The 17,048-nt window shown below is 42.3% G+C and overlaps 1 protein-coding gene across 3 annotated transcripts in view; it reads right to left on the bottom strand.

Annotated features, from left to right (window-relative positions):
* The window catches only part of EXT2 (exostosin glycosyltransferase 2), a 106,725-nt gene that overhangs the window by 76,024 nt on the left and 13,653 nt on the right, over positions 1 to 17,048 (bottom strand). For all 3 annotated transcript variants that reach the window (XM_006274085.4, XM_019476897.2, XM_059722769.1), the window contains exons 4-7: positions 14,265 to 14,381; positions 11,004 to 11,199; positions 8,045 to 8,184; positions 6,805 to 6,898 (exon numbers count right to left, since the gene is read on the bottom strand). In XM_006274085.4, coding sequence (XP_006274147.1) covers positions 6,805 to 6,898; positions 8,045 to 8,184; positions 11,004 to 11,199; positions 14,265 to 14,381 — 547 coding nt within the window. The remainder of the gene's footprint in view (positions 1 to 6,804; positions 6,899 to 8,044; positions 8,185 to 11,003; positions 11,200 to 14,264; positions 14,382 to 17,048) is intronic.

Below are 17,048 nucleotides of genomic sequence, written 5' to 3'. Positions count from 1 at the left end.
ATCAAATACATGCATAAAAACACCAGTTTCAATTTTTATCTGTTGTTTCTGTTATAACAAACATTGGTTATCTGCATAATGGTTAGGTGCAGAGCTCTTCAACCCTAGTATCTACCTGGTAATGTCACTGTACTCCATTTAACCACATAATTGGTGAAACTGAATAAAAGCCTCAATTTCAAGGCTTCTGAAACACTTCTCAACTGATTAGATACCATCTATTTCAGTAGTGCTATTAGAGGCTGATAGAGCTATGAAAAATAAAAGTAACAAACCTTAATGAGGTGCAAAAACCTTAGCAGACACTGTTCCTGTAATTATTAAGCACTGTTTACAATTAGTTTGGGTAAATGTATAGCCTTTTCTCATCCCCCAGACATTCACTTTAACAGAGTCTATTTATATAAATACATGTACGTTTTTATAGTTTTGCACATTATACATTATTTGGACTGTAGCTGAGCTCCCAATATATTAAGTACTTCCCATACATAGAAAACTTTCCTTGCTCTGAAAAGATAGCTTCTGATTTAGCAAGATGGTTAACTCTGAAAATCACAATGTATAACAGTTACACATTTTTGAATGAGTTGGTCTTTAAGCGAGCCTGCCCTGCCTTCTGTCCGATTTGAAAGTAATATGGCTAAGTACTTCTCTCAACGCGTAGCAGATTATTCATGTTAATTTTGAGTTTCATTAATTTAAATCAAATTAACTTCAAAATCCCTGATTTCCATATAACCCAAACAATATTACATCTCTTACAAGCACCACAGAGAAGCTACTTTTCCTTGTGGTCTCCATTAGTGAGCCAAAAGGCGGCAGCCAACATAGTTAACCACTGTGGAGTGACTAAAGGAGAAAGGAGACCTCTGATGGCTGTTATGATATTTGCAGAAGACTCTCCCTGTATATGGAACAAAGACAAGCTAGTCATAGAAATCAGACCTGAAATAAATTTACCTCTCTGTTCCACTATACAGAGCACTGTACCATACCTTACACACAGTATAGCATCCAGTAATGTCTAGCTTGAGGCAGTTAAAGGGAGCCTCTCAACCTTGTGAGACTAATTCACAGGCGAAAAGTCTTACCATTAGTTAATATTTCCTTATTTCTAAATTTTATCTTCTGAATCCTAATTCCAGCTCCTTGAATCACTTACAACAGCATTTTCTACTCCTTAAAACTTGTGAGCATAACGGGGGAGGAAAGACAGCTTTGGAGCTAAAGTTGTACACACAAACTCCAGAGACCTGCATTCAATCCCTGCTGTGCAAAGGAATTTCTGTATGATTTCAGGCAGGTTATTTAAGGACAAATTTGTTAAGATATTTTGGTGCTCAGCTTGTATTTTGGTGTATAATTCCCATTTGAATAAATATCTTTAGTGTCTTAGTTCGTCACTTCTACAATAAGGAGAGCAATATTTCCATACCTTAGAAAGGTGTTACATGGATATACATATTTAACACTTGTAAGACATTCAGACACAAGTGGGCCATGTTAACACTTTTGACACAAGTATTTGGCACACATCTCTTTTTCCCTTTCTGACCCTAGCTGTAATTATATTTTAGTATCAATTAGGTGCTTTGAATATAAACTAATCCTGCCGCATGCTAATTCTGTAACTAGAGTCTTTCCCAAGACATTCTGTCACCCCTATAGAACTTCATATGGCTAACAATTTTGCTGACCAGTTCAAATGAAATAATCATTGTGGCGGGCCAGTAGGAGGTGCTCCTGTGCTGAGCCACACACCTCACTGCGCCCAACAACCTTCCAGGCTCTGAGTGCCTCCCTACGGTCGCCTCACATCTGGGTGACCCCCTTCTTACAGCACACCTGCTAGCCTGGGGGTAGAGCTGTCACCACCCAGGGACGGCTTGATTCTGGCACAGTATCCCCTGGGAAACACAAGCCTAGTAGCCCTCGAGGATACTTGACTCACTTCAAGAACTTGGGGTGCTTCCCTCAGTTGGAAGCACAAGCAGTGGTCTTAGTCAGCCGAACCAAGGGGACCCCCCAAGGCACGATCTAGACCCACTCTCAATAAGTCTCCCACTCTAAGTACAAAGGAGAACTGTATTGGTTACAAGGAGCAGGGTTGGAATAGGGTATAGAGTTGAGTAGTATCAGAGAAATCCCATAGAGCAAACAGGGTGGCTGGAGTAGCTTTTGATCACGCATCTGAGTTACTACAAGCTACGTATCTAGTTAGATCTCAGGTAGCTTACTCACAAGTATCATCCAGAGGCAGAAGGAGATGCCCTCTGGAGGCAGGTAGTTCCTTGATCATGAGTTTTGAGAGAGAGAATAGGTTTCAGATGGTCCAGCTCTTCTCTCTCTCTGAGTTTTCCTCATGGCTGTGCCCCTCCTTCTGGGCAACCCTTAACTTATATAGCCCTTATGACCTTATTTACCTGGTCCAATGGAGGCCAGCACCTGTTGGCTGCTAGCCAACCAATTTGAAATGCATCACTGGTTGCCGGGCAGACTGGCAGAGTCTCTAGCCCACCAGGGAGCCCAAGCCCCTCAACCAGGTATGTGATGCCAGTCACATAGGCAGAGGGAGCAGGTTTCCCCACTCCCTCAGGAATGTATCCAGCTCAGGTTACCTAAAGAGATAGGGTAAGGTGTGCAACCTCTGCAGAGCCCATACTAACCAAATTGCCACAGAGCAGAGTTTTTGGGGAGAAACAGAGGTGGCCTTCTGCCACACTCATATGCACACAGGAACTCCCAGCTCAAAGCAACTCCCAGCTCAAAGCAAACTTTTCATAGTACCAACTCTTTACCAAAAAGCTCCACTGGACAGAAATGGGAGTCAAACTTGTTTAACCATGTTCTTGACTCTGCCCAATTCATCCCGTGGCCTTAGACAAATCACCATCTCACTGGGCCTGCACTTTCCCAGTCATAAAACAGGTACAGGCACTCTCACAGCAATCAGCCAGCTTAATTCAGGTATGGAATACACTCTGTGAGTACTCTCTCTCATCCAAAAGTTATGTTTATAGACAACTCCAGTGTCAGAGGCATTCCTCAATCTCTCCCTTAAAGCCATTTAGATATGTAAAGGGCGAAATTACACATAGATGTATGAGTTTCTTAGAAAATTATTTTCACTTGCACACGAAGTGATAAAAAAATTTCACTCTGGGGGAATTTGAGTTACTGTGTATTGAGAAAGCAAGGGGAAGACAGGAAATAATATAATTACCAAAAAAAGAATTGGACCAGGCTTCAGAGGTTCATAGATTCATAGATGTTAGGGTCGGAAGGGACCTCAATAGATCATGGAGTCCGACCCCCTGCATAAGCGGGAAAGAGTGCTGGGTCTAGATGACCCCAGCTAGATACTCATCTAACCTCCTCTTGAAGACCCCCAGGGTAGGGGAGAGCACCACCTCCCTTGGGAGCCCGTTCCAGACCCTGGCCACTCGAACTGTGAAGTTCTTCCTAATGTCCAATCTAAATCTGCTCTCTGCTAGCTTGTGGCCATTGTTTCTTGTAACCCCCAGGGCGCCTTGGTGAATAAATACTCACCAATTCCCTTCCGTGCCCCCGTGATGAACTTATAGGCAGCCACAAGGTCACCTCTCAACCTTCTCTTGCGGAGGCTGAAAAGGTCCAGTTTCTCTAGTCTCTCCTCGTAGGGCTTGGTCTGCAGGCCCTTAACCATACGAGTGGCCCTTCTCTGGACCCTCTCCAGGTTATCGGCATCCCTCTTGAAGCGCGGCGCCCAGAACTGCACGCAGTACTCCAACTACGGTCTGACCAGCGCCCGATAGAGGGGAAGTATCACCTCTTTGGACCTATTCGTCATGCATCTGCTGATGCACGATAAAGTGCCATTGGCTTTTCTGATGGCTTCGTCACACTGCCGACTCATGTTCATCTTGGAGTCCGCTAGGACTCCAAGAACCCTTTCCACTTCCGTGCCACCCAGCAGGTTATTCCCTAGGCTATAGGTGTGCTGGACATTTTTCCTCCCTAGGTGCAGCACTTTGCATTTGTCCTTGTTGAATTGCATTCTGTTGTTTTCTGCCCATTTGTCCAACCTGTCCAGGTCTGCCTGCAGCTGTTCCCTGCCCTGCGGCGTGTCCACATCTCCCCATAGCTTTGTGTCATCTGCAAATGGGTCCCGACCTCCAATTTCAAAATTCAGGCAGAAACGTTTCGGTGCCTCGTGGCTGTCCCCAATATTGCTTCTGGAGTGAAAGAGGCCAGTAACAAAGAGCTCAGACGTTGGTAGGATCCCAAGGCAAAAGTAGGTGGCAGCAAGGGATGAGATCTGAGTCGCCACAAGCCCCTCTTGACAGGAAGGTGGAGAGCAAAGCAATTCTCCAGCAAGATCCAGGTCATATAAGGCAATAATGGCCCTCAGCCATCAAGGGGTTTAGCACCATTGCTGCTAATGACAAGTGTCATCATATCTTTAAGAGGCAGATGGGAATTAGATTTTACATTTCATAGAATTTGCTGCAATCTAAACTGTGTTGGCCTTGACCACTATTAACACAAAATCCCATTCTCTATTTCATAAGAGCATATCTCTATCCCATAAGGTCAAGCTGGCAACCAGAATAAAGGACAACAAAAAGTACTTCTATAGATGCATAGGGAGCAAGAAAAAAAAAAAAAAAAATCGGGCTCCACTGTGGAACCCCTACTGAATACTCAGGGACAGCCCAGTAAATCCCAGCAAAAAGGCAGAACTCCTAAATATATACCTCACATCAGTATTCCTTAAATCAAATGGGGGCCGTTCACCTGACCAGAGGCCCAAGGAATATGGGGAAGACAACAGACTACATTAAATCAGTCCCGAACAGGAGAGGGATCTTCTGCAACACTTGGATGTTTTCAGGTCTCCCAGACCAGATGACCTGCATCCAAGAGTCCTGAAAGAACTGGCTGAGCTGATAGCAGCATCACTGGAAATGTTGTCTGGAGAGTCATGGAACTCAGCAGTGGTCCCTGACGACTGGAAGAGGGCCAATGTAGTGCACATCTTCTAGAGAGGGAAGAGGGATGACCCTGCAAACTACAGACCAGTCAGTCTGGCTTTGGTCCTGGGTAAAATTTTTGAAAAATTTGTTAAGGAGACCATCACTTAATTACAAGCTGGTAACTGATGGGGTGTTAAGAAACAACCAGCATAGCTCTGTCAAGGGTAGATCATACCTGACAAACCTGGTGTCCTTCTACGACCAGGTAACTAAACATCTGGACAAGGGACACAAGGTTGATGTCATTTACCTAGACTTCAGTAAAGCCTTTGCTTCTGTTTCCCATGGTATTCTCTCAACCAAACTGAAGGGTACTACTGGGCTGGACCAGTCTACAGTGAGGTGAGTGGGCAACTGGCTTAGAGGCTGAACCCAGACGGTTGTAATCGATGGGATGGCCTCATCCTGGAGGGCCATCTCCAGTGGTGTCCCCCAGGGATCAGTGCTCGGACCCATGCTCTTTAACATATTTATTAATGTCTTGGATGAGGGGGTGGAAAGCTCAATGATTAAGTTTGCAGATGATACCAAGCTGTAAGGAAACGCAGGCACTTCAGAGGATAGGGCAAAGATCCAGAACAACTTTGACAGACTGGATTTATGGGCTGAACAGAATCAGATGAGGTTTAACAGGAAGAAGTGCAAGGTCCTTCACCTGGGCAGGAAGAACCTTCACCATAACTACACAATGGGTGGTGGTCCACTGGCTGGCACAGCATCTGAATAGGACCTGGGAGTCATGATAGACTGGAAGATGAACATGAGCCAACAGTGCAACGAGGCTGCCAGAAGGGGAAACAGAACTGTGGTGTGCATCAGCCGATGTGTTGCTAATAGCTCCAAGGAGGAGCTCCTCCCTCTGTATTTGGCACTGGTGAGGCCACAGCTGGAGTATTGTGTCCAGTTCTGGGCACTGCATTTCAAAAAGGAAATGGATAAGCTATATGATTAGAGGCATGGAGGATAGGATCTAGGTCTAGAAGAAAAGACTCCGGGAACTGGGCCTGTTCAGTCTGAGTAAGAGAAGACTGAGAAGTGACCTGATAGCTGCCTACAAGTACATCAGGGGTGAGCATCAGGATCTAGAGGAGCAACTTTTCAAGAAGGCACCACAAGAGAGGACAAGGACCAATGGCCATAAGCTAACTGAAGGTAAATTCAGGCTGGACATAAGAAAAAAAAAATTCTATGAAAGGCTTCACCAGAATCTGGAACACACTCCCAGCAGAGGTGGTGCAGTCCCCATCCATGAAGGTGTTCACAATGAGACTGGATAAGCACCTTGTTGAGCTCATCTGAGCCCAATAACTTCCTGCCCATGACAGAGGACCGGACTTGCAGGTCCTTTCTGGTCCTATGATTCCATGATATATGTTCACATGACATGCTGTAGAAATTCCAGGTTTGGAGTTTGGGTAACTGAATTTTTACTCAGAAGTTCTTCTACAGTTGCAATCATATACAGTATTCTTTACTTTCTGACATAAAATGTAGTGCAATATTGCTAAACAGCTGTTCTGCAAATTTAGCTGCACCAAGAATGGGTAAACTGATCTTTGTAAATACAATATTTAAAAGTGTTCAGGTTACTGTGTAAACATCAGTTCCTGTATTTTAGTGCATACAAGAAGACAACTGAACAAACTGAATATTAATAATAAAGGAATATGCACATCACTTAACTTACACTCTATCTTAACTGGCATACATACCCACTATTTCTATATATAAAGTAATATTTAATATGGTGACCATAATAAGGTTTAAATTCTATAATCTATTTTACCTGTCTCTGCATCTCTTCAATCTGTCGTTGGGGAATGCTTTGCAGAATGCTGTACACTTCATGCATCTTTTCTTCTGGTATTATAACAGAGGCTCTAAATGGAAAAAATTAAGGAGCGAAAGAATAGAAAGAATAAAAAATCCTGTATTTAAACATAAAGGTGGTCCATCTAAACAGACTTCCCATAGTGACGTAGCAAGTACTGGAGATTTCAGAGGAAAAAACCTCCTTGTAAAGCTACTCATTATTTAGTAGGATACCATTCTCCCTAGCCCAGCCAATCAACCCAAGAGTAATGCCCACAAAAAAACCCAAAAAAAGCATGCAGGATATATCCACAAAGCAGTAACATCAATAGCATGATCTAATGTCTTAAGTATGGACTGGGAGCCAGGGATTCAAGTTGCAATCCCAGCTATGCCACTTGCTTGTGACCTCAGTGAAGTCACTTAGGAGGGAAAAGGGTGCGTATGCTCTCATGCACACAATTGAGGAATTTGCACGCACAATCCCAGGCTCTCTCATACATTTTGCATGCTTTGTAAACCTTAACTTCTGCAACTCAGTTGTTCCCACTTGTAAAAAAAGGATACTTGTCTTTTTCAAATGCATTTGGAAAATTCAAACTACATTATAAGTAGTAACATATATTGTTTATATTCATTTATATTATAACTTAAATGCATGCGGGGCTATGTGCAAGAAAGCCAGACAGTTCTGTTCTGTAGATGAATATCCCAGGCTACAAATCAACCAGTCCCAAGAACTAGACAATCTGTGCTGCTCACTATCCTTCCCAACACACATTTGCTTTTCCTTTCCTTTATTTCTTATGCTTGAATACTTTTCATAGTCTACACCAGGGATGGACAAACTGTTGCACATGTGCCACAAGCGACATGGACAGCCTTTGTGCATGACACACAACAGACTGGAGAGGGAGCAGGAAGCAGATTGGCAGCACACAGGGCAGGAAGCAAAAAGCAGAACAGCAAATTGGGCAGGAAACAAGTATTGGAGTGGCACTCAGAGAGAATTCCGGGTTTATTTTGTGACATGCCTGCTAAAAAAATTGGCCCCCACTGGTCTACACTTACTCACCCTACTATCAGCATTCTACTCAATACAATGTGTACTCCCTTGTTCCTTCATTTAGGTGTTGTGAGATTTCAAATGGTTTGGCTTTACTGCATGCCACGGAAGTCAAGGCAAGATCTCTTGCAGAGCAATAAGTACAAACCTCTTCCAGTCCAAAACTTCAGAGAAAGGTAAAATATAGGAGTCAGCAATGATGACAGGGACACAGCCAGCCTGAAGCACATCACTTAACACAGCCTGCCCCAGGCGCGCACCACGCAGCACGACACAAAATGTAGCTTCCTGTTGGCAAACAGAAACCAACAGAGATATCAGAGATAAAAAAATAAATATTATCCTGTGACAATTTATACTACCATGCACTCACCTCTGGAGATGCTAGTTAAAAGGAAAACAGGTTTGCTCTTTGCTATCATGATGCTCTCATTTATAAGACTAAAAATAAGCTTGCAACTTTATTCTGCATTGGTCCACGAGTGTAAGGGGCAGAAATGAAGACTGCATGAATCCAATAAGGTGTTTCTATCTTCAGTGCAGTAACCTTAATCTTGAAAGTTTTAATGCATCAAAAAGGACAAACTAAAAATGCCAACTCTTTAAAAATCTTAATAGCTGAATATGATCATGATTGTTCCTCTAGAATTATACATATGTTCTTTAGGATATCAGTGAAGATAACCCAAGACAAACTTTTCCCCCTGTTGATATACACTTAAAAAATCTGATTATATCAACACCAGTTCAAAAACACTTAATGTACAATTGGAGAAGAGGAGATTGGTTAAAAGACTGGTAGTAGACCATAAATACATTTTCACCTCCGGCTACCTAGCTCAGAACATTATTGAGTTGAAGTTAAATTGACAGCTGTTCAGTTGGCCATGTCAAAAGTTCTCCGGTCTTGGTCCAGTACCAAAAATTCAGGTAGCCACAAAAGACAACATTTCTATTGGCACTAATTTGCAACATGGTTGGTATCCAAAGAAGAAAGGTCAAGAACCAAGACTAAACTGTATTCTTACCTTACGCGTAGCCTTGTCAGGAAAGGGGGGGGGGGGGGGGGGGGGGCGGGCGCGACGCAGCAATCCACATTGCTGTTGCCTATGCTGTACCTGTCACATGCTTCCAGAGCTGAGAGTGTAGAATTTTTCCCCAGCCCCAAAAATCATATAAAAATAGTTCACAGGTTGTTTTTTTTAAAATAAGATTAGTGCACTATAATCTATGAGTCCAAGAAAAGAGCAGGAACAAAGTAGAGAAGGGGGTTCATAGTCTTGCAAGCAAGGCACTCAGTTTGCTTTCTGTAGGGGACAATGAAATACCAGCACTAGAAATCTTTGTCTCCTTATTTGCTTCCCAATAAAGTTATGAAATATATGTCCATCTCAGCACTGCACTGAACAGCTGTAAAACCCCAGCCAAAAGACGACCTGAACAGGAAGCATTAACAACCTAACAGCCCAAGTGTCTGTCTAATAGGAAGCCAGTAAAACCGAGTGCAGGAAAGGATCTACTGAGATCATGGTCCTCTGACTTCTGTGGAGGAAAAAAACCAGGGATGGGTGTGGGGGTGGAGTGAGCAACTAAGTGAGAAGAAGAAAAAGAAAGGAGCAACACACATTTTAAACATCCACTCGACAGACCACAGGGCAGCAGGTGGAAGACTCTGGTAAGGTCTGAGAGAATAAAAAAAAAAGAAGAGTCCCAGATGTGGACACACATGCTCATCTGCCCAGATAACCATTTTTCCTGTCTAGACAAAGGTTACTATAAATACATCTCCTCGCATCACCACTGTTATCAGCCAGACATTCCAAAGGGAGATGCGGAGCTCTGCAAAGGAAAGTATTTTAACTATCTCGGCATGTGCCAGCTCTTTTCTGAGTTAAAAAAATATCCCCTTGCTTGCAATCCTTGAGCAATCCAGTCTGCATGTGAAGAAGCAAAGCAAACAGACTTTTTTTTCCCTTCTGGCTGAAGTTTTCGGGACTTGGGATGACCCTTCCCCTCCCTCTCCTCCTCCACCACATGGAATTTTAAACATCTTTCCTGCAAAACATAACAGAGCTGGTGGAAATTTTGCTTTTCCTCCATGTATTTGTTGTTTTATCATCATTTGTTGAAGTTCAAAGATAGATTATATGCTGGCCAGAGACGGAGTGCAGCACGATACTCACCCACTGCCTGATGGCACAGTTCACTTCACCACACCACACCACGTGCCAAAGCACCTCTCTCTCAGGGAATTGCCAGGAGACAGGGGTCTGAGAAAGCCTATCTGGTTTTATCTTCACTGACACATCAAAAGCCCTCTGGAAGTTGGGCCAAGGCCATCAAACACATTTCACCTAGATGTTTTTATAGCTGCATGCTGTCAAATCTTCTAGCTCAGTTTGTCATATCTATACAGGGAACTCTGTGGGGTTTTTTTTAAACTACTAAACTGCATACAAAAATAAAACCTGACAGACTTTAATAAAACACGGATCTAATTTACCCAAACAAATCTACACAATAGTCCTTCCAAACTCATTTTAATCTTCCTTCTGCATGTGACAAAGAAGCTCTCTGTTTTCAAGCACTGCCTAACGTGGATTGGATTGACAGAGACAAGAAGAAACATAAAACCCGACTGCCTGACTATTTATGGTCAGTTTGCACATTAAGTAAAATTCCCAGTGCCTTTCTGTGCTGGCCACTGTAAGTCAGATGATATATTTCTGCCCCAGCAAAAATCTGCCCAATATTTCCACTGTCCTAATGTTATCTTCATTTCCCATCTTAACCCTATGTAGTGCACTGTTACGCAGCTACCATATCCACTCCAGAAATGGTTACCTCTCGGAAGCAGCTAAAGCAATCCAGAGCAGCCTATTAATTGAAGTTCATAGTTTACTTCTCGCTCTTCAAAATCAAAAACTATTCAAAAACTAAAACTAAGAACAACTTTACTTCAGTCAAGTTAACAGACTAGTCATACTCTGACACTTTCAGGAATTTAGTTGAAAATCAAAGAAGTGTCCTCCCCTACTTATGCAAGACAGGGCTTCCATGACTAATGTCAAACATTAGGTAAGATTTTAGAGACGGAGAGGCCTTACCTGAAGCACCTGAGGGTAATCAAAGACCTGGTTCCTGTTACAACGTTTACGAACAGATGGGACTCCCTCTGAAAGATTTGTGCATTTGTCCAGAATCAGCACAGATTCCCCATTCTCAGCATGAAGAGCCTCCAAGTCAAAGCGATACTCTGGATGCAAAGCCATTTGCGATGAAAGGATGAAGTACCTGCGTGGACTGAACCGAAGAAGCAAGGTTAACTGACATTTCCATAAGTTGCTCCTGTAAAAACTCTGAAACACATTTCTATCAACTTTGGTCCAGATTAATCCAGATTACTTAGCCACTGCACACACTGCAAGGCTTTCTTTTGTTTATTTGTTTAAACTTCCAGCATTCATGGAGGAACTTGGAAAGGGTTCTGATGCAGTTTAATTATGCTTGGGTCAGATCCAGTTATAATTACATAGACAACTGGCAGTATGTATTAATGGATCAGTACAGCACACTGTTTCACATACAGCTTAAAATGTATGTAATTTAAGAAGGGCTCCCCTCAGTTTAGGACAGGCAATTCTCCCAAGTTTCATGAACTGAAATAAAAATGGCTCTGCAAAACAGAGAAAGCTAGCCTTTGAACTCAGATTACCGCACTACATAGTCACTAGTTTTGGTTGGTGTAAAACAAGTACGACACTTGGGCTGACAAAAGCTGATTTTCCTCCTTGCACTCTGTTTATTTTTGTATTGGTCCAAGATGCTAAAATGACAGCCTCGACCCTCTCTACTTAATGAAACAAGTACGGCAACAACAGTGACAAGACAAATTTCCCCACACGTGCTTCTATGGGTCATTTCTAAAGATGCAACTTCTGGATCAGAAGATGAAATGTAGCTATGTTGCCCGAAGTGCTCAAACACTGGTCTCCGACAAATTATTTTTGACAAATTATATATCTAACAAATTATAATGAAAGTTGCTGACACTCCGGATAACGTAATATTAAAATATTATGAAAGTGCTCATTAACAGCTAAGGCCAAGAAATGCAAGGAAATACCCTCAAGTTAGATGGTCATAGCTTTAAACTGTGCATTTTGTTAAATACAGCATGCCTTTGTAGTTTTAAGAAATCAGTTAAAAGACAGACTACTCCATTATTCTTCATGCAAGGGAATACACAGCATGTGCCTACCTGCACATTGCCAAGAAAATTCAGGAAATATGACGCCTAGATTGAGGAGTCCAATTTCCCTCACTTGATGGCTAAATTTTTTTTTTTTTAAATACAGCCCTGAAAAAATACCTAATATAAAGGTAGACACCATCCTGCTGTTCCGCCTGCCCCTTTACCCATCCCCATGCCAGCAAGTTTCGTCACTTCAACTGACAGCTGAAAATGGCAATTTGTTTTTAAATTCTATTTCTATAAGTCTCAAACTGCTCACAATGGCTTGTTGAAATATGTACTATTATAAGCAGTGGATTTATAGCTTTTTGAAGCCAAGAAACTATTAAAAAAGAAAAGGAAACTTACATTACATTCTCAGTTCAACTCTCTGAAAGAAAGAAATATAAAGATTTCCCTTCCAGGCCGGCACAGCTAGTGCAAATGGCCAGCCAGAAGTAACAGAAGATTGTTCATTTTTGTGAAGCAAAATTCTGTCATGAAATTGTCAACATTCCCTAACATCAAAATCTGGCAATCCAAAAATTACTATAAATATATATAAAATTACAAAGTATATCAAGGCTATAGGACAGTGAATATTAAGCAGCTTTTGTCATTCTCTCCACACTTTAACACAAAAGAAAATGAAACTCATTGTTTTTAAAATTATACCAATGGTGACTGGCCACCAGATGGCACTCAGCTACTTCTTTAGTAAGTGACAACATGGGCCATGAAGGATAACTAAGATAGTTGAGAGCGAGTCCAACTAGCTATCTCTTCTGTTAAACACTACAAACTAATCATCATACAGACCGGAAATGTATGAAGCAGTCTGTACTTAAAGGGAGTGTAGCTCTCTGTATCTGGTTGAATAACTGCCCTACCAGATGCATTTTGCCTAGGTAAAAGTACAATATTCTCTCCTTTTGCACCTGAGCACAAAAAGAAATTAAAAATACCAAAGAACAACTTGTACTGTACTGCTCCCCTTCAAAAGTGACACAGGCAGATATGCTGGGAGAAATGCACTACCCTTATGAACAATCACAGGCAAACATAAGAATTGCTATTTACTGGCTCAGACCATAGGTCCATCTTGCCCAGAATCTTGTATCACACAATGGCAGAGAGTAGATAGTGAAAGGGAGAGTGAACAGGGCATGACCAGGATTTTCTCCACTTCCCTCACTCACTTGCAGCCTCCAGCATTTAAGATCTAGGAAATTCTAATTCAGAGGCTGTATCCCTAATTCCCATGCTCAATAGCTACTGATGCTCCTTTCCTCCAATAATATGCCCAATACCTTTTTGAATCTAGCTAAACTGTCAGCTTCCACATCTGGTGGCAATGAGTTCCCTGCTTTAATTACACGCTGTGTGAAAAAGAACTTCCTTTTGTTAGTTTTAAACTACCTACCTACACGTTTCATTTTGTGACCTCTAGTTCTTGGGTTATATATCTTTGAGTCATAACTGTCACTGTACCCAAAATAATTCTATCCTGCAGTCCTCCAAAAGCAATTGGAAGAACACTGACCTTATCAGCAGGAGGCACAGATAACTGCCACATATAATCAACTTTTAATCTGAAATTTGCTGCATCCCTTTCACCACAGAGGGGCTATCTGATATAGTGGAGGGGTACAAGATAGACATGGTGCAGTTACACAGTGGTAACTACGCGGTATAGTTAGCAGTGCCCCATGTAACAGGTTACTCATCTCCTAAGGGCCAACACTCCACTGGAAATGTAGTTAACAGTACAAATCACAAGCCCTCTCACACAGTTTACTCATCTGTTAAACAGAATAACAGAGGTAAGCAAAATATAATTGTTGTCAAGTACTTGCAGCTGCTCAGTTAAAGGCTTGGTTATATAACATCTGCCAAAGTCTTGTACAGGTATCACCTACATCGTAAAGAAAGATCTATGATGGAACATGTCTCTTACCTTACCAGTAATCCCTGTACATGAATGCAAGTGCACATGCATACCTATAGCAAGTTTATCATCCTGATATCTTATATGTTTCCTCAGTGCCATCAGCAATTTGGCAGCTATAGTCAGATTCTAACCCCACCCCTGTTAAATAACTGTAATCAGTCCAATACACCAGGATCATTTTACCCGGGTACTCTTTCTGGCAATTCGACCTCTGCAGACAATGGGCTATAAACAGGAATGCTGACATCATAGCCTTGTCGATAGGTCCATGTGGAGAAGCCTCCTCCAGCCAACAGAGCCCTGAAAATAGAAAAGAAGAGAAGACTGTAAAGACAGCACATAGGATATCCCTCTAATTTCCAGGTCATGTCACTTCGGTCATCATTCCAAAAGTAACTGCTGGCTTCTTGCTCTGAAGTGCAAATGTCTACAAATCCTTTATCAATAGCTTTCCCCAAGCAGTTTTACCTTCATTTTAACCTTCCCCAACTGTTCTACCTAAAAAGAAGAGAATTACAAATATTTTTAAGTGCAGTTGCAAATTGCTGTTGAAGGTGCTATATTTTGGATGAGATGCAACTTAATCATCATTAAAAATCCTGTAGTATATTTGCAAGCCTTTGTTGCAAGCTAGTTTCAGATAAAGTGCATCCCTTGCTCAGCTGAACATCAGATTTTTCAATCCTTCCCGTAAAGTATTATCTGTTGTGGCTTGGAATTGTCAAGTGTCAAGATACTTTTCAGTTACAGATGCAGCGACTTTGTATTTTTACAGTTTAAAGTACTTTTGGATTCTTGGTGGGGAGAGGAGGAAAAGACTAGCCTCATTAGTGCCATTACATAACACAGTCCATTTACACACAGGCACATGGTTATTACACTTTCAAATGCGAAGCTTTCCCACTTTGACACCTCTGCCACAGTGCAATTTGCTGCAGGTTCATCTGTTAAACACAATTTAACGTGTCCACAGTCTTAGTTTTTACATTAATAAATGCCATAAATGCAAACACAATCACAAATAAACCACATTATCTGAAACTAAACCCTTGAAAGTAGATGCAGCTCAGAGAGACCTGTATAGTGGGAAGCCCAGAATAATAAAAGTTGGTTATTTTAAAATATAATTCACGTTCCCAAAAGGAAGGAACTGACTGGCAGACTGACAACCTATCCATGGCTTTTAATAAATGGGGCAGCTTTCTGCAACATGGAAAGAACGAGCTTTAAGGAAAGGAAGAAAATGTGTGAAGGAGAAAACACTGAACTTTTCTTGTTTCTAGCAGAAACTTATAACATAGTATATCATATTCCTTATTTCTCCTTGAGCTTCTCTGACATATGCCTTCAGCTAAGCTTTGCCCACAATGGCCATGTGGCATAACGAATGCAATATTCTATTCAAAGAAGACCTGGCTTCAGGGTCTTTCTGACCAGCTACTTGGGCAGCTCATTAGAATCTCCATCCTTTACATTAGAACAGCGGGTCATGCTATAGTATAAACTGGCCTAGGGCAGGGTGCCAAAGATATAGCCTGCAGGCTAAACCCCTCCCCCAACACAAGCCAAATCCAGCACCCATGGTGCCCACTCTGGCTGGCCTGGGATGAGAACTGCATGTGGTGCCTCTTCCAGGACGGATGGCATGTTCAGCATGGGCCCTACAGCAGCTGCTGCATGCAGCACAGTTCCAGGGCCGCCAGACCAGGTGCTGGATCCAGCATGTGAAGGGGAGGGGGAGCTGCTCCAAGGGTCCACCTCCACCATGCCAGATATGGCACCCACTCTGGCCAGTCCAGGACTGTGCCACACACAGTGTCCATTCCAGCTGATATGGGACCTGTGCTTCATGCAGTGTCTACCCCAGGCCACCTGGAGCAGGCACCACACACAGCTTGCATCCCAATCCAGCCAGAGCAGGCACCACGTATGGTGCAGCCCTGGACTGGCCAGAGTGAGTACCATGGGCACTAGATCCACCATGTGGGGGAAAGGGTCCATGGGCCTAATCTGGCCCCCAGGGCCGGCCCCATTATGTTTATCAGCCTACGGACCAATCCTGTGCCCCTCATCTGGCCTCTGAGGCCAAATGACTTTGACACCCCTGCCTTAGGATACTAGGTCTGCTGAAGTTACCATATAAAGCAATTTGCAGAAAAATAAATACGTTTTTCCAATTTCACTTTCTCTCATTCTCTGGGAAAGAAGATAAATATTATTGAAAGGATCCTAAGGAGCAGTAGACATTTTTTTCATGACTTAAAATGAATATGGCTAGCAGCCATATTGCCCCTAGCTGGGATATTTTCAGAGTTCACTAGTTAAGCAGATATTTGTTTGGTCAGTAGGTGGGTTAGAGACATCCAAGAATGACTTGAAATTCATTAGATGGCACTGTCATTCTGAATCATCACTCAACCAAATCCTTATCACAATGTTTGGAGAGGTGGTGTTATATAGCTGGTATAAACAGGTGGCCTGATTTACTGTTAAAAAACTAACCATTCTTTTATTCACTAGAGCAAGATGCCCTGGTCAAATGCCAATAAGTTCTATTTGCTTTGATTCCCTTTGCAACTTCTACAAGATGCTTCACATCCTATCCTAATTATGTAGTGTGGAACTGCTCTACATTGTGAAATTACAATATTTTGCTCTAGAAATGCCTGCACTGGTAATACAGGAAGGTGATACAAGAGCATCTACTGTGCTGTGTTAATTATGGCCTAAGCAGGGCTATGGATTCTTATCCCAATACCAGGATTAGATTGTGACCCTTTTGTCCCTATCACTTTATTACTTATTTGTCTCTTTCAGCACTGCCTCCCCTCCCTAATCTTTTGTATTCAAATCACTCTCTCTGATATCCTTCTCTATGCATATCCTCGCAGAGCCTCCGATGAAGTGAGTTCTTGCTCACAAAGCTTATGCATCGCTGATGCAGTTAGTTTATAAGGTGCATCTCTA

Source organism: Alligator mississippiensis, chromosome 2 (genome assembly GCF_030867095.1).
Source record: "Alligator mississippiensis isolate rAllMis1 chromosome 2, rAllMis1, whole genome shotgun sequence".
NCBI classification, from domain to species: domain Eukaryota; kingdom Metazoa; phylum Chordata; order Crocodylia; family Alligatoridae; genus Alligator; species Alligator mississippiensis.
Note: the sequence above shows the minus strand (reverse complement) of the source record. Positions and strands in the feature narration are given on the sequence as shown.